The 19,745-nt window shown below is 32.7% G+C and overlaps 1 protein-coding gene across 1 annotated transcript in view; it reads left to right on the forward strand.

The window, feature by feature from the left end:
* The window catches only part of LOC145291435 (integrin alpha-9-like), a 139,930-nt gene extending 120,801 nt beyond the window's left edge, over window positions 1-19,129 (forward strand). Inside the window, exon 22 of the mRNA XM_080137278.1 lies at window positions 18,838-19,129. Within this exon, the coding sequence (XP_079993404.1) occupies window positions 18,838-18,936 (99 nt within the window). The 3' untranslated portion in view covers window positions 18,937-19,129. The remainder of the gene's footprint in view (window positions 1-18,837) is intronic.
* The last annotated feature ends 616 nt before the right edge of the window (window positions 19,130-19,745 follow it).

Below are 19,745 nucleotides of genomic sequence, written 5' to 3' on the forward strand. Positions count from 1 at the left end.
TCCAACTCCGTCTTTGTGGGGAGGCAAGTAAACGAACAAAACAATAATCAGAAGGGACATTTTCCAGGGCATCTTATAATTAATCAGAAGGGACATTTCCAGGGCATTTTGTAATTAAAACAGAAATTACTTTTCCCAGTTACTTTTGTAATATTAAAACTTTGTTACATTAAACGTAGTACCTATTCACAATGCCTCCCTATGGGACAGATTTATACACCAGGGTCGTTTTTAACGTGGAGAAAAAATTGTCTTAGTCGCAAAGAATTTCTCCTTCACAAAGAGAGAAGAAATTGAAATGTAGCATCTGAGAATATATACTACACTTTGATCTTAGCCAAAAGGTCAAGAAAGACAAATAATTTTTATTAGGTTTGCCTCAACAGCGGCACCAATTTTTTTTTTTGCTTTCCACTTTCCTTTTTTAGGGATGCACAGCATGATAACGGACGGAGCAATAAGCGTCGTCGTCGTCGTCGTCGTCGTCGTCGTAGTAGTAGTAGTAGTAGTAGTAGTAGTAGTAGTAGTAGCAGCAATTTATAATAATATTTCTTGACTTTTTGTTTGTAATCTTTTTTATTGTAATAATAATAATAATAATAATAATAATAATAATAATAATAATAATAATAATAATATTTTTTGACGTTTTGTTTGTAATCTTTTTATTGTAATAATAATAATAATAATAATAATAATAATAATAATAATAATAATAATAATAATAATAAAAGTGTTATTTATAATCTTTTTTAATAATGTATAATAATATAATTTATAATAATAATTTTTATAATCTTTTTATTTATAATAAGGATCTATAATAATAATATAATAATAGTATATTATAATATAATCTTATAATATAATATATATAATCTTATAATATAATATATATAATATTATAATTTATAATAATTTTTGTTTCATAATCTATAAATTTAGCAATTACTCGTAATTAATAATATTCTGAAATATTATTGAATGAAAACATTACCCTAGAAATGTCTTTTAATCGTAAAAATAGTTTTTTTGTATATGTAACTTAAAAATATAACTTGTGTTTTAACTGCCGATCCTAATTGTCCTCTTGAAAAGAAAAATCACAAAAAACAACAAAACAAATATGTGCGAAATAGCAGAGTAACTTCATTTCATGAATTTATTATCTTCATATACAGATTGCGACCTCAATAAACACATCCTTTGAGAGTTTAACTCCAGCCCCCACCCCACCACTTGAAATTTAATTCTAAACAAATTAAATACGGATGTGCATACTACCGATTCATCCAATTTAAAACGATATCTATACATTTTGCCTTTGTTCTTGTTCTTCCGATTTCAGACATGCCCTTTTTTTTTTATTATATTTTGTTTTATTACATTTTCACCCCAAACAAAGCACAGTGCCACTTTGATGTAGGGACTACTATCAGAGACATAACTTGAAGGGATACTATGTAGCGAGTTGAGCAGCAAAATGTCTGTTCACATTAAATTTGAACTTCTGCATATCAGTACAGTTGAGGAAGCAGGCACACGGAAGGGAGTTACAAAGTCTAGCAGTTCTGGGGAAGAAACTATTGGAGTAGAAGGCTTTCTTACATTTAGAGATCTCTACTGAGTAGGGGTGGAACTTTACTGCTTGTCGGGTTGGTTGGGGGTATTTACGTAGAGGGGGTACAAGGGTTGTAGTTCGTCGGATCATCCACCATTAAAATACTTGTAAAACAGGCAGAGGGATGCAATATTTCGTCGATGGGACAGAGGTTGAAGCTTAGATGACAGTTCAGGACCTATCAGGTTGGCGACTCAGGAGTAAGAGACTAGTAGCAGATGTATCAGCCCAAATGTGATAACAATACTCCATACATGGAATAATGGTGGCCTTGTAGAGGTACAAGATACTTTCAGGCGTCAGTAACTTTCTAGCACGGTAGAGAGAGCCCACTTTCTTTACAGCAGCCTTGGCAATGCTCTCGATGTATCTGTTGCAACTCATGTTTCCTGTGAACGTTAAGCCAAAGAGTTAGAATTAAGTACTTTCAGGTAATTTATCTTTAGCCATACCTATTGTTGGTTGAGAAGGTTTCTTGTAACTATTAAAGGCAACGAGCTTAGTCTTGGCAGCATTGAACGTTACCATCCATTTTTGACCCCCTTTCCACAAATTGGAAGTTTTCTAGGGTTTCCGCCATTGCCTTCGATATGTGTTTATTTGTTTTCCCCTCGTGCCTGTTATAGAGCGTGGTGTCGTCAGCAAATATACCCATCTCAGAGACTATTTTATCAGGGAGGTCATTTATGAATATCAGGAATAATAAAGGTCCAAGGATCTTTTACTTGATTCTACTTTCATTACTATTTTCACCCAACATTACCTGGTGCTGATCAGACTGTCTGAAGATACTGGCTTCCTGACCTAAAATGCACCAAACGTTGATGTATGGCTCTTCCTTTTTGTTTTTCCTTTCTCTTTTCAAAATTTAATCTTGTTCTGCAAAGTCAAAAACAAAAACAACTTTCCTCTACAAAACAACCAAACCAAAAACACTGAATAAATATTTGAAGATATGAAGAACTTGAAGCATGAAACGCTTTCCAAAATTACTGGATTCGGCATTAAATAACCCAAAATTGTTGATATGCCATAAAACAAACAACCAACCATTCAATATTGATAGCCTTGTGTCAAACTTGGGTTGGTCTGAGTATCGGATGTTGGAGATATAAAGTTAAAATTTGATACCTAGTGAATTGCGGAATGTGCAGCCGACTTTCTTATGTCTACTTATCACATAGGAGTGTAGAGGACTAGGATATATAAATCCTAATCCCGTTACAAAAAAAAATAATGAAATGAATGGAATTGAAGGAAACAAAAACTCAATTGATGGATAAGATAAACGTGTCGTTTATTTACTGTTGAAAGAATGAATGTTTTAGATATAACATGTGTTCATGTCCGCGCGGGTGTAACCATCGTTTGTTGCAGGACTGGTGGTGTAGAAAGAAAAAGGAAATGTATGTTCATCTCAAGTTCGGGTCACTATCGTTTGTTCGCGCGTGGGAAGAGAAGTAACGTAGTGAAAAATGGGAATGATAGTCCAGCGTGTAGACAAAGACAAAGGATAGAGGGTTGACATCAGTTAGCAGTCAACTATGCGAAGGTATTCTCAGGGACAAGTTGTATATATATAGAGAGAAAGCGTGAGAATGTCAATCCAGTTCATGGAGAGAGAAGCGTATAAAGTGTACGTACGGTCTATTAGTTTTTTGTCCCACATAGTAGCAAATGGCGTGAGGCACGCGCATGCACGCGCCTGCCGAAACGGCATTGGCTGGTGCTCTGACCAACCACCTCGGAAGGCAGGTTTGAAAAGGGAGAAGCTGCTTATTGCTCTTGCTTTTATAGGTGTTTCCTGTGGTCTTTTGCGCATGTGTGGATTTCCTTTGAAAGGGGAAATGATGTTGTCCTTGTGTGCGTACGTGTGCGTGTGTGTGAGTACATGTGTGTCCGTTAGCGTGTGTGTGTATACACGTGAATGTGAGTGTATGTACGCGAACGTGAATATATGTACGTGTGTGGACATGGGCGTGTATGTTTGTGTGCGCGTATGTATATGACAAGTAATATAGCTTGAAATGTGAACGTGTGTTTTTGTGTGAGACTAGAAAAGGCTCGCGCAGGAGGAATGTGTCAGGGATGCGAGAACATGATGAAGATAAAAATGTTGATAGCAGAGGAGAAACTGATGGTCGCTCACAGGTCCCAATGGATGGAGTGAAGGGATGCTCTCATTCCCAGTGTCTTTCTCTTTCCTTTTCCTGGAAGAATCTATTGAGTCAATCTCCGTTTGTTATTGTTGTACCATGTTATTGGCAATATAATAACATACTTCGCTTCGAGTTTGGATCAAAGTGTAACATCGGTTTTGTTGTCAATTGCCTGGGACAATTTAAAATTTTTGTCACAACCCAGAGTGCTCTATTTTGGGGAGCTGGATTACAAATCCAAACAAAGGGGACTGATAATTGGTCTTCTATGTGGGCCTCTCATGAACGGCCACTTTTTGTAGAAACAGACATAAATAGAGGCTGGGCAGTCCAACATAAGAGACCAACTTGAATTTGAAACCGACAGTACCAATGTTATTCTAGTTTTCTGTAATCTATGTACATAGAAAGTTGAGTTTTTTTTCTTGCTCTGACATTAATATTAAAAGCCTACTTTTTCTATTTAAAAATTATTAAAATGAACTTGTTAATATATACAATCATGGATAAACAGCCAGCTTCATGAAGACTAACTAATTTGCATATTCATTTTAAGAATGAGTCCTTGTTAATTAATTATTCATTTTTATGATTTCTTAGTAGATGATTGGTTTCATTTCAATATGACCTTTAATTCTTTTTATGCATAGTTTATACGTCGTGCATAATTATGTAGAATTAAAGATGGAAACGTTGTAGCACACCGCAATGTTTATATGATGATTGCAACGTCTTGTCAAACAAGTGCCACTTCCTCAGACACTGAAAGTCCATGAGCCCGAAAATGACTTTTTTTTTGTCCTGCCGGCGAATTCACATGCTCAAGCAGACATGACACTGTATGACAGACATGTATATAGATACACGCATACAAACATATATACACATACATACACATACATACACATACAAATCTATAAACATACACACATATATACATATATACATACACAATACATATACATACATACACATATATACACACATATGCAAATACAAACACACATATACATACATATACACATACAAATACATACACATATATGCACATATATATACATACACATACATTTACCTACATATACATACACATACATATATATGCATTTATACACATACATATATATATGCATATATATGCACATACATATACACATATACACATACATATACACATATACATATACATATATACAGACACAAACATATATGCATATATGCATACAAACACACAAACATATATACACACATACATATATACATACGTATACACATAGATATACATATATACACACATACATATATACATATACACATAGATATACATACATATACATAGACATGTATATATGAACATATACATACACATATACATACATACATACATACATACATACATACATACATACATACATATAATGATGACAGATCAATTATTACATGCTTCCAACATTTCAGGCCTACATGTGTCCAAACTTTTGCATCGTGATAGGACTATTTTTTATAGACAAATGCCTGAAGGAGTATCTATACAAAGATGATGTTACAAAGTTTTAGCTTTATACATCAGCTAAATCTCTCTCTCGGTTCAAAATGTTGACGTCCAGCAACAAACAAGAGCAAGATAGCCAGCAACAAGTCAAACTGCAGACCAGCTTAATGTGGGTACTGGTCTCTCACTTTATGGTTTTTTAAATCAGAGATTTGTTTCTCCTAGAGGGGTTGCCTTTACCACGACTTACGGAAGCCCTCTCCACCCCATATATACATGGAAATAAACACATACATGTACACATACATGCATACATGCAGATGTATGCACACATACATATGCATGTACACACAGATGCAAACATATACACATAGAGGCACACATATATGCATATATATACATATGCATATACACATGTACACATACATGTAAATGTAAAATACACATGAAGAAGCGTTTCAAAAGTCATAAATCTTCAATGATCAGGACGACGATGATGGTGATGGGTACGATTAAATGAGTTTGACATGGAAAAAAAAAGAAAAACAATCCAATACAAACAATTTTTAGAAGAGACAGTCACTCGTTGAAGTGTTTGTGCAACTTTACAAATAAATGGACGTAGGTATCAGAGGAAAACAAAAATCCAACTGACAAATATCAAAAACGCCTGGACTTTTTTTTTTAAATAAAAGTTTGTTCATAAGACTCACACTTCTGCTGTAGATAATGATTATGATGACAAAATTTCACACATTACAAATGAATGTTTATATATATATATATTCTTTCTCTCTCTCTTTCTCTCTCTCTCTCTCTCTCTCTCTCTCTATATATATATATATATATATATATATATATATATATATATAAATTATATTGGATTTATTTTATGTAATGTACATTCTGTTGCACTTAAAAAAATCATTAAAAATGTTATATCTATATCATTAATTGCTAGATGAAAGATAACGTTTTTAAAGTGCACCAAAATGTACATTACATAAAATAAATCCAAGGTAATTTTTTTGATTCAATTTAAATTAAATTTTCATAACCTTACTTTGTAAAATTTATAAAAGTGCACTTTGAAGATAAATAAATTTCAAATTGAATCTTGTACCTTTATTTTTAAAGCCTATAGTAAAAACATTTTGTTTAACAATTTTCATGCCTTGGATGTAATGCTTTTCTAACTTGTATCTCATCTTTTTAAGATTATATTTTAAAACTCTCCTTCTCTCTATTTCAGTTTGTATTTCTCCTCACACCACAATTCATTTTTGCAACCCCCTCTTTGTATTATTACAGGTCTGAATATTCTCTCTGTTTCAGTTTGTATTTCTCCTCACACCACAACTCATTTTTTTGCAATCCCCGCTTTGTAATACAGGTCTTAATAATGAGAAAATCTGAATTTTTTTAAACAAAAACTTTAAGATAACTTTTTTAGATTAAATTTTTTTAAACTTCTTTCAGAATAGAAAATCTTTACAATTTAATAAGGAACATATTTCATATAGGTTTCATTAACAAATATTCAGTACATAGCGAGAAAAATAGAGATGAAAATTTCAAAAGGACTGTATAACTGATTACGGTCAATAGTAGTCCTCGCCAGCGAAAGTCTTTGTTATTCTTATTCTTATTATTATTTAAAACATTTTGTGTCCTGCTCTTTCACGCAAAGACATATATATATATATATATATATATATATATATATATATATATATATATATATATATATATATATATATATATATTTAAATAAGGGAGTAGTCACTAACAATGTGTATTTTTTTTAACATTATTTTATTAATCCGTTGTCTTGGTTTTTCATTGAGAATTATGTTTGGATCATTGTAATAATGTTTGTAAGTCATTGAAATCGTTTTTACGCGCGTTTCAGACGTTCTGTGAAGCGTCCTTGTCAGAAATTATTTTCAAATGTGTTGGAGATGTAAAAATGGCAATTTTCGTAGTTCATTTGAAGTGTTTCCAAGGGGTGGAGGCTTGTAAGTGTTTATTATGCATTGGCATGTTCAATTTTTATTACTCTTTTATTGGACTTGTCCAGGCCGCTGACCTGGTTGTAGTCACTCTCTCTTTCTGCTAGTGTTTTTTTCTTTTCCTTTAGGGTGGTGTGTGTGTGTGTGTGTGTGTGTGTGTGTGTGTGTGTGTGTGTGTGTGTGTGTGTGTGTGTGTGCGTGTGTGTGTTTGCTTTTATTGGTTTGAGAATGTATATACTGTTTTATAGTATTATGAGATTATTTTCTTCCTTAGGAAGGTGACTGTGATCCGAGGTCGTTACTAATGTGTATGTGTGAGGAGGGGGGGCAGCTCTTCTGAAATAAGGGTAGGGGTGCTTTCATTCTATTTTGATATTTATTTTTTGGGTTCTTGGATTTTAGTATTGTGATTTTTCGTTTTAATCTTTTCGGGTATTCCTTATATTATGTTTGTTTAGAAAGAGGGGTGTATTTAAAATATGTATAGGGGATTTTTTAATGTTTCTATTTATTTGTCTCCCCATGTGGGTATGACCAGACCCAGGATCGGTTCCTATATATATATATATAAGTGACTTTGTCGTTGTGTGTGCAAAACGTCCCTACCAAACTCCACTCTAAATATTTAGTCTAGAGACTTGAAATTTGATATATAGGGTATTTGGACATCAGGAACATTTTGGAATTGTTTTTTTAGATTCCAGCTGATGGTACCAAAGTCATTTTTTTCTAAATTTGAAATCATTACTATATATATTGGGTACTATATAATAATCAATAGAGAATGTGCTCGATAATAATAAATATCAAATCTACATAGATTCAAATATCATATTTAAGCATATTTTACAGCCGTCCAATACTGGGCAGCTTACTAGCACCTACATAAAGATATAATCTCATATATAAAACTCACTATGTCTGTCTGTCTGTCTCCATTTTTTCCAAACTGTGTTTCCCTCAAGATGGTAGATCACAGAGCGGCGTGAGGTGGGTCAAATGATTGCATTTTTTGTGGATCGTTATTTATGCGTTTTTACTCAGTTAAAATAGTTACTAAAGGGTCAAAAAAGAAGTAAAAATTGAAATATATAAAATAAGTTAAAACTTGGCAAGCATACGTCGACTTAAACTGCTCGCATACATATGTACAAATATATATACATTTGTACATTAATGTTAGTTTATTTTTAGTAACTTCGTATTCAGCCAACGACGGTTCACGTGGTAACATTTCAGGCTGGAACGTTACAAATCTTGATTTCGGTTTCAGTTTCGATTCTAGTTGATGGTACTGAAGTCATATTTTTTTTATTATTTTTAAAATTACGACTATATCTTAGGTACAATATAATATGAAATAATCGATAGAGAATTGACTCTACAATAATACATATGAAATTTTGATAGATCAAAATATCATATTTAAGCGTATTTTATGATGAGGTAACACCCTCATACCGTTAGTGCTTATATCTCTACAATTATATAAATGCAACTTTGTCTGTGTGTTTGTGTGTGTGAGAGAGAGAGAGAGAGAGAGAGAGAGAGAGAGAGAGAGAGAGAGAGAGAGAGAGAGAGAGAGAGAGAGAGAGAGAGTTCCTTATAGACTCCGAAACAGCTGAACAGATTTTCTTTAAAATTCACAGAACTTTAGTGTATAAGTTTGGGAGTGATCTTAGTTAAGTTTTGTCTAAGAATACCCACAATAATTACTGATAATCGATAATCGAAACCGTTATTTTAATTCATCTAACATCAGTAAAGCCATTTTTTCTATGTCGTCATTTAGCAACAATGATAGAACAATGAGCCATGAAAATTCTCCTGCGGATAAGTTGATAGTGTTTTTTGTTTGTTTGTTTGTTTGTTTGTTTTTTTTTTGTTTTGTTTTTTTGCATGACGTGGGCTGTAGGGTTAAATTTTGCATGTAAATTTCTTAATTATTTTTCATTGACTGCAAAGAATTTTATAAAACTTGTTTTTTTTTGTTTTTTTTTGTTTTGTTTTTTTGTTTTTTGCATAACATTGTCTGTAGGTGCAAGCCCCGCACGTAACTTTCTTAACTTTTTTTTTTTTCGTTAACTGGAAAGAAGTTTAAACAGTAAGTTCTCTAGAGTGCAATGTATAATAAAATACAATTTGGAACTAAGTTACTGCATGGAGGCATGTGAAGCTTCTTTCCGGGCGATTTGACGGATTTCGGTGACAATAAAAATATAGGAGTGTGAAATATTCGTCAGTTATCATTTAACCCCGGGCAACGTCGAGTCTCTCTGCTAGTAAATATATATTCTTGACATTGATATGTTAAATCGTCCCTTGTGGGGAAGCAAGTAAATAAAAACAAATGGAAGAAGGACAGAGAAGCAGACGCTCAATAGAGAAACGATTCTTAATCTATGATTATCGCAGGTCCCAAGTCTCTCTCTTTCTCTCTCTTTCCTTTTCCAGTAAAATGTATTGTTGCAATGTAAGATAGTCTAGCCATCGCAGTTGTGGTAAATGAGAACATTAACTTTATTATGAGACTAAAAAACACGATATATCATAAAATGAAATGCTGTTGATACAGGACGTATGAAAAAGACTAAAGAAAAAACAATTAAGCACAAGAAGAAATCATCAAAACGAGATATTTACCATTTTCGTTAGGATGAATGAAGGTCTTCAAAAGGTGTAGATTTGAATTTTATTCAAATAGTTTATATATATATATTTATATTATATATATATATATATATATATATATATATATATATATATATATATATAATATAAAAAATAAAAAAAATAAAACGTATATATATATATATATATATATATATATATATATATATATATATATATATATATATATATATATATACGTTTTATTTTTTATTGCCGTTTTTTTTCTGTTCAGTTGCATTTTTGTTCTTAGGTCTTTAAAAGGTGTAGATTTGAATTTTATTCAAATAGTTTATATATATATATATATATATATATATATATATATATATATATATATATATATATATATATATATATATATATATAATATAAAAAATAAAAAATAAAATAAATAAAACGTATATATATATATATATATATACGTTTTATTTTTTATTGCCGTTTTTTTCTGTTCAGTTGCATTTTTGTTTCAGCTACGCGACCGTTTTTTAGCCGTTATGTAGCCTCCTCAGACTTTACAGAAAAGTTCGTTTACTTAACAGAAAAAAAAACGGTAATAAAAAATAAAACGCATATTTGCTCTACAACAGTATTGAGCACTTTCTTCAGGTTTTTATTAATTACCATTTCTACTATATATATATATATATATATATATATATATATATATATATATATATATATATATATATATATATATATATATATATATTAGTTTTTTTTATTTTTTGTGAAAACAATTTTAAATTGTACAGAAAAAGAAAGATTCATACTAAGTTAGACAACTCTTGTTATATTGTTCAACTAAAAATATGAGTTATTCCCCTTTCTAACTTAAGCTTCACAACGATTATCTAAAAAAAAATGTTTCATGTTTCTTTCATTCTTGGCTGAGTTTAGTAATTTTGTAAATAAATTGTAGTGAAGAAGCACTGAAGCAGGTTATTATATTGCCAATGACATGGTACAACAATAGCAACTGAAAATTACAAGTAAAGTTTGATTTTTCAGTGTAAATACTATTTAGGTCTATGTTTAAAAATATTCACAAGATGCAGCTTTTTATGCTTCTAAATATTTTAGATAAATATTTATGATTTATATTATCTGTTCTCATCTTGAGTGTTATTCCCATAACATTTCAGCTGATGTAACCTCTGACCTTCTTCAGATGTATCTTGTCGAACTCAGACATATTTCTATCGTAAAGAGGAATCTATTTGGAAATTCCAAAAGAAATCCTTTATTCAGTCCATGGAAGTAGCATGTTCTCGCTTCATTATCTACGACAAGGTAGAAGTCTTAAACAACTCGCAATTGTATTCTTAGCATCACCCGCATTGAGGATTAAACCTTCGAACTCTAGAAGAGTGTCATTTAACAGGGCTCTACGGACAAATTTATTTTTAGTTGACCTTTGACGACTAAATATTTTCATTTACTAGCCAAACTCGCCTGATGTTTTAATATGACATCTTCGTTCCTTATAAAGATTTTTCTGTACTTTTTTTTGTTTTAAATAAGTGTAATTCTAAATATGCACTGAGTTTTATGTTGATACTTGAAGATATAAACATTTGAATTTCTTTATATGATTTTAAACAGCCTTCGTTAACAAAAAAAAAAATTAGTATATTGTTCTATCAAATTTTATTATTTAGATAATTTGATTTTGCTCGTTTTGCTTCAAAAAAAAAGTTTGAAAAGACATTTTTCACTCAGCAATTAGTTTTGGGAGATTTTCGGTGTAATAAAATACAATCGCCAAAAGATAAGCGTTTTATTATTTCTAGTCGCCAGTTGAAAAAAAAAATCACTTGCAAATGCAATTGTTTCACTCGCTTTCACTTAAGCCCTGCTTAAAACTGAATTTACTTAGTATGTTATCCATTACGCCACGAGCCTGCAAGAAGTGATAACACTTGATAAAAACAGTAGTCTTTTTTTTCACCATTCACCAATAGCAGCCAATTGTGAAAATACATCTGAATAAGATTGAAGGTATATCTATGCATAATTTCTACATTGTCCATAATTGCTTCAAATTTAGGATGAAAACGTTCTAGCACACTGATATGTTATATATATATATATATATATATATATATATATATATATATATATATATGCAGAATATTCAGTGTAGCTTAATCGCCATATATATTTTATAAATTACTAACTAGCTCTACCTACGTATTGAGCACTTTTGAAGTAAATACTTAAAGTTTATGCATAAATCTATACTTTCGTATATTAGGTTTATGTGAGTAAATGAAGTAGTTATATATATATATATATATATATATATATATATATATATATATATATATATATATAGCTAGATAGATAGATATAGATATATATATATAAAAGTGACCGTGTGTGTGTGTGTGTGTGTGTGTGTGTGTGTGTGTGTGTGTGTGTGCATGAAACGTCTCTACAAAACTCCTCTCTGAATATTTCGTCTACAGAGTTGAAACTTGATATATAGGGTATTTTGATCTTGGGAACACTTTTGATTTGTTTTTTAGCCTATAAAAATAGCTGCCAAGAGGTCAAAATTGAAAAAGAAACAGTTGATTTAGTCAGGAGTAAATCGACTAACTTCTGAGACAGCGTACACATATATTTTTAGCTTGAAGTCACTTCATTTTTAGCCTTTTTTTTTTATTTGTATCCATCTGGCGATAGCTCAGATAGTAATGACAAAGGCTGAAGTACTAAGTAACGACTATGGCTGGAGCAATGAATGTTTTGGTTTCGATTCTAGCTGATGGCACCGAAGTCATTTTTTTTATAATTAAAATATCATATTTAAGTGTATTTTATGATTAGGCAACGCCGGGTGGCCTGCTAGTATATATATATATATATATATATATATATATATATATATATATATATATATATATATATATATATATATATATTAAAAAATAAAAAAAAAAGGCTTTCTTCAGTCTTGACAGACTATGGATACCCACGGTAAAGGTCTCTGTGCGTGAAATTTTTGTGGCAAGAGTTGCGCAATCCTCAACCACACCTCTCCTGAGTCGACATTGTTGAATACCAGTGGTAAGTGAAGGTTCAGGACGACTGGAAACAATGCCTACGAGATAAGTATAAAGCACATACAGCGCCTAGAATTCCCAAATGGTCACCCATCTGCTACTAGCCAGGCTCAACGTTGCTTATAAATATATATATATATATATATATATATATATATATATATATATATATATATATATATGTACACATCTCACAATATATAATAAGAATATATGGATATAAAAAATGTCCTTGTAAATTTATTTTTATTTCATTTTTTTCTGAATTCATTCAGTTTATTCTTAAAATGTTCTTTAAATTGATTTGGCATTTTTTTTCGACACACACATTATACTATTATATAAAAAAAAATTAATCTTTACAAATCTTTTGCATTATCATGATAGCTGTTTACTATTAATTTTTTGTGATAATGGCTGTTAACTTTTTCTAAAATTTGGTGTGCAATAAACCTCCTCGTGATTTAAGTGGTATTTGTGCATTTCTGTGGATGGTGCTCTCTTTTTCCTTCATTTTTTAGTCCTCCTTTTCCATTCATACTATTTCGTGTGCTACCAAACGATGTTTATCATTATATGCATGTAATATTTTGTTCTATTTTTTCTTTCCTCCTCGTTAATTATTATGATGTCCGGTTTCCTGGCTTGGATGAGTTTATTTGTTTGTACTTCCATGTCCTAAAGAATTTTGTGGTTTTTATTTCCCAATAATGTCCCTAGTTTGTACCTGTACCATTTGTCTGTATGTTCGAAACGCAGTTGTATGCAGAGTTCCCAATGAAACCACACGCCTGTTCTTCTATTCATTTATTATTAAATCATGTTATCATTATTGGCTCACAAGGAGCTTTCACACAGGTGATAAAGGATCTCTCCTTGAGAACAACCTGTGGAAGCTGAGTGACAACAAGTCTTCCCAGATTTCCAGTACTCTCCACCTCTTTCAATAACATTTGCAAATGAATTTGCATTATCGCAACAGCCACTTACCATTGATTTCTCGCTAGCAGTGGCCATTGGTCTAAACTGCAATTTGAGTAGCAATAAGCTGCCCCAAGATCCTAGTTCTCTTGGCACTTGTCCACTGGAGATCTGATCAGTGTTCTCTCCTCAATCTTTCCATCCTCCAAGACCCTTCTTGGCTATTTGGCATCATTCTTTTTTTTTTTGTAGGAGGGGTTAGGTAATGGGAGGAGATGGGAAGGAGATAGTGAGCTTATAGATATGCAGCTTTATTGTTCTTGGTTCCGTGTAACGTTTCATGTTTTTTCTCTGCAGCAGCTCGTCTCACCCGCACATGTGGCTCGTGTATTAGTCTCCACATTCAAAGGTTTTCCTTAATATTTCAGCTGTTTTCATTATTGTTATTTGTTGTATTTTTCCAGCCATTCCTCCCATTCTTGTTTAAAGTTTTTCGGTATTGTTCCTAGTGCTCCTACTATTATAGGTACTATCTTGATTTTTTTTCATCATCCATATCCCTTTCAGCTCTCCAGCTAGTAGGGTTGGATCAAATACAATTGTATTTGTATTTCAATTGTATTTAAATACAATTTTAATGTAATTGTATTTTTAGATTTAGGAATAAATGTATTTGTATTTGTATTTGTATTTTTAGACTTAGGAGTAAAAGTATTTGTATTTGTATTTGTATTTCTGGTAACCTAAACGAAAGTATTTGCATTTCAAGTGTTAAAAGTCAGTATTTGATCCAACCCTGTTCACATACATGTTGCTTACGTGTACCAGTCTACCAGCCCTGTCCACTTCCAGTCACACACGCTGCTGCTAGTTGAGTGACGATGTCTGTGAGTCAAGTAGCTTCAATTCAGGGTTGCCAGCTTGGCTTTTTAAGGCCAAATTTCGCGAATTTGGCTTTTTTTGAAGCAGTTTGGCTTTCAAAATTTTTGTTTGTTTTTTTTCAAATTTATGCTTCAAATTTGGCCTTTTTCGGATAATTTTATATAAATATTTATTAAATATGGATTATTAAAGAAAAAGTTATAATAAAGTAATTTAAACAGTTGTTTGGATGTCTAAACTTGTAGATTTAAAAAAAAAACTTTTGACCTCCCACTCCCATTCATGGATTTACACCCTCTCGCACTAAGCGAATCTCACACCTAAATGTTTAATCCGGTTTCACAGTTACTTATTAAATGTCTATATGGACCCTTTCAAAGAGTTCACAGTTGAGTATGAAACCAATTAGGGGACATTTTTTAGTGCTGGCGCCTTGTCCCTGCCAATTAGGTCACTGAGTATATTTCCTCTGAAATAATTAATTCTTGTATTTTTCGTTTGAAACTCTTTAAAAGTAGTGTTTTGAAATTAATTGAATTAATTTATTTTCAATTTATAGAAATTTGAAAACTTATAACTATAGCTATTTAAAGTTGTATTTAAAATAAATATTTTTAAGTATTCATATACTTTTTCCTGAGTAGTCCCAAAAGTTTAATTAAAAGTCAATAATTATAGTTTGAGGGGCGACACACAGCTGTAAATATTGCTACAGCATATGAGGATGTAGTGACTAAATTTGGAATTCGTGGCAAAGTGAGGAAAGTGGTTGCAGACAATGCTTCGTCTATGGTGAGAGCATTTGATATATGTCTACCAGGATTATATGGAAATGAAGTGAAAAATGAAAGTATCAAGGAAAATGGAGACATAGATAACATTGATATTTTGGAAGAAGAACTTGATCTGAATGAAGTCCTTGCCCTTCTTCCACCGGATCGGTCCAGTTGCTTTGCACACACACAACAAATCTGCATACGAGATGCCTTCAATGATCCCAGTGTCAGATGCAGCGCAATTGCAACTATGATACACAAGTGCTGTAGTATTGTAGCTGCAATACGGCGATCTACTGTGGCAGCACCGTTCTTGGAAAATATTGGGATTTCACTGCAGGCTGCTAATGCTACTAGATGGAACTCTCAACTGACTATGCTTAAGTCAGTTCTCAAAGATGTCAATGGCGTCAACTCAGCTATTTGTCTCCTAGGATCGTGCAAGAACATACGAGAATTGAACGTAGTGGAAATAGCAATGCTAAAAGAAGTGGTGCAAATTTTGGACCCATTCCAAGAGGCAATGTCGCAAGTGGAAGGAGAAAACATGGTGACACTTTCTTGCGTTGCACCAGTTGTATTTGGCCTTGAACACAGCCTCAAACTATTCATGGAAAGTAAACCAACCTACTGCTTAAACTTGGCTAATGCACTACAGTCTTCTATCAAAAAAAGATTGCATCCGTTTCTTGATAGGACTGATGCCATTGCTGTAGCTGTCATGGACCCCAGGTTTAAGCTGTCATGGCTGTCATGTGAAAAAATGAAAAATAAAAATATTTCGAAGATTGTGGACCTAATTATTTCGCAGTCAACTCAGTTGTCTTTGAAGAACACAGTTCAAGAGAGGAAGTTTTTCATGACCGTGAACACAAATCAAGACGAGGCTGACATGAATGCAAAACGCCCTCGTCTTTTTGCCTACATGCCACCAGCTGGGAAGCTAAATGTAAGTCCATCAATAAGCGACACTACAGCGGTAAAGGCAGAACTCGATTCCTACTTAGAAGAATGTGTTCTGGCTTTTGACGTCAACCCACTGAGGTACTGGCGGGAAAACAAGAGCTTCAAGATTTTGAAGCCTTTCGCCAGAAATATTCTAGGGTGCTGTGCAACATCGGCACCATCTGAAAGAGTTTTCAGCAAGGCTGGTAATTTTTATACCCCAGAGCGAGCCAAACTTGGCCCGGAAACTTTCAGAGCTCTAATGATGATAAAATGCAATGAGGACATGATATAGAGTGTAATGTAGATGTCAAATTTGGAAGGAAATATTTCTTCTTTTTTCTTCTTTTCTTCGCATATTTTCAGATTGTTTAAATCAGTTATTGTATTTTTATTTGTATTTTGAGATTGAGGAATAAAAGTATTTGTATTTGTATTTTTAGCGTTAGTATTTGTATTTGTATTTTTAGAGTTAGGAATAAAAGTATTTGTATTTGTATTTCTGGTAACCTTAACGAAAGTATTTGTATTTGTATTTCAATTGTTAAAAGTCAGTATTTGGTCCAACCCTGCCAGCTAGCTCTGTTTATTTGCTTCGTTTCTCCTTTTTCTTTGATATTTATCCTGTGGTCAGCTAGAACAGCAAAGTCTATGATACGATTTATTTCTTGTTAATTATTACGACATCCGGTCTTCTTGGTTGGATGGGTTTATCCGTTTGTATGTTCATGTCCCATAGAATTTTGTGATTCTCATTTTCAATTGCTGTTGCTGGCTTATGCTTGTACCATTTGTCTGTGCATTTGAGATGCAATTGTTTGCACAATTCCCAGTGTACTACCCTTTTGGGCTAATTTGCTACATTCACTTACTATATGGTTTATTGTTTCGTCTGTTTGTATACAGAGTCTGCATTTGCTGTTTTCTTGCATTTTGTTGATCTTTGCTTTGATGTGGTTGGTTCTTATCGAGTTATCTCGTGTTGCAGTTATTAGGGATTTAGTCTCTCGGTTTACATTAGCATTATTATTATTATTATTATTATTATTATTATTATTATTATTATTATTATTATTGGCATTATTAGCATTATGAGCATCAGCATTAGCATTATTATTATTTCTGTTGCCATATTTTGTGTCTGGCTGTTGTTATTGCCGATTTTATGCTGATAGGTGGACCATAAAAAATGACCATAATCTATCAGCATCTTCTTTTCTCAGGCCTCTAGTATGTTTCGCAAGATTTTAGCGATTCCCAAAAAGGCAGTTTTCTGAAGCACTTCACATTGCAATTGATCGCAATTTTCTCAATCCACTTGTCAAATCCTTTTGTCACACTTCCTAAGACTCCCATCACAACAGGTACAACTGCCACAGCAGGTACAACAGGTACAACAGATACAACTACCACAGCAGGTACAACAGGTACAAATGCCACAGCAGATACAACAGGTACAACTGCCACAGCAAGTACAACAGGTACAACAGGTACAAATACCACAGCAGGTACAACAAGTACAACTGCCACAGCAGGTACAACAGGTACAACTACCACAGCAGGTACAACAGGTACAACTACCTTCTTTAGGTACAACAGGTACAACTACCACAGCAGGTACAACAGTTACAACTACCACAGCAGGTACAACAGGTACAACTGCCACAGCAAGTACAACAGGTACAACAGGTACAAATACCACAGCAGGTACAACAAGTACAACTACCACAGCAGGTACAACAGGTACAACTGCCACAGCAGGTACAACAGTTACAACTACAACAGCAGGTACAACAGGTACAACTGCCACATCAGGTACAACAGTTACAACTACAACAGCAGGTACAACAGGTACAACTGCCACATCAGGTACAACAGGTACAACTACCTTCTTCAGGTACAACAGGTACAACTGCCACAGCAGGTACAACAGGTAGAACTACCACAGCAGGTACAACAGTTACAACTACCACAGCAGGTACAACAGGTACAACTACCTTCTTCAGGTACAACTGCCACAGCAGGTACAACAGTTACAACTACCACAGCAGGTACAACAGGTACAACTGCCACAGCAGGTACATCAACATTCACATCAACTGGTATACTGCTATGTCAATGATTATTGCATGTGTTATTGAAGCAAGGATACCAGATTATTATTATTTTAGTTGTTGATGTTATTATTATTTTTATTATTATAATTGTTATTATTATCGTTGTTGTTGTTGTTGTTGTTGTTGTTGTTGTTGTCATCATCATCTATATATTTTATTTTGTTGCAGTTTGGTTTCTTTGCAAGAAAACGTGTCAGTGCTGAAGAGAGACAAAGTTTAGCCATTCCGGGTGAGAAATCTGAAACAGTTCATGAAGAACAAAGTTAATTTTTATTCATTCCAATGATTCCTTAAAAAGAAAGAAAAAAAGGTCACAAAATATCCTTGAAAAATTTATTTAAGTTCTTCCATCTAATATCAAATATTCCAGTTTGATTTGTTACTGGAATTCTTAAGAGACAAGCACTAACAACAAAAAAAAGGGGTAAAGTCATTTTTTTTTTCATCTTGTTTTTTTTTTTTTAATAAGAAATAAGTAAAACCATTCAGTAAATGCAGATTTCCGCTATCAATTCCCAATAAGTATCTTATCTGCTGATTTGTGGAGGTTTTAATTTAAATTTTTTTTAAGTTCTGCATCATTGGCGTTGATAGTGAGAGAAACGAAAGTGTTGAGATTTGTAAAGCTGTAGCTCAAAACTCCCTTAAAAAGTCCTCAATCAGGATCCAGATTGAGAATTTTTTAAGATTCACCCCGGCCCCTTTCAATGACTATGGATAAAATGGAAATCTGTGTAATCAATGAATTATTTAACAAGAAATCGTCTATGAAAGGTATTGTGTTTTGGAATTTAATCAAAAAGAAAAAAGAGGTGATATTCCAATTTAAAAAATGCTGATAACCAGGGCTATGACAACAGCATATTCTTTTCATTGTTTTTACTCTCGAGTATATATCCGACACAGTTAGACGCAATTAATCAGCCGAGGATCACATCGCTCTACATAAAAACATATAAAATATCAATGGATATATACCTGAGAATCAAAACAGGGGGAAAATATGCTGTAGTCATAGCCCTACTGATAACTCATTAAAGAAACAAACCAAACCAAACCAAACCAGATCAGACCAG

The sequence above is a fragment of the Euprymna scolopes genome, chromosome 12 (genome assembly GCF_053919585.1).
Source record: "Euprymna scolopes isolate OS-2025 chromosome 12, ASM5391958v1, whole genome shotgun sequence".
Lineage (NCBI taxonomy): Eukaryota > Metazoa > Mollusca > Cephalopoda > Sepiida > Sepiolidae > Euprymna > Euprymna scolopes.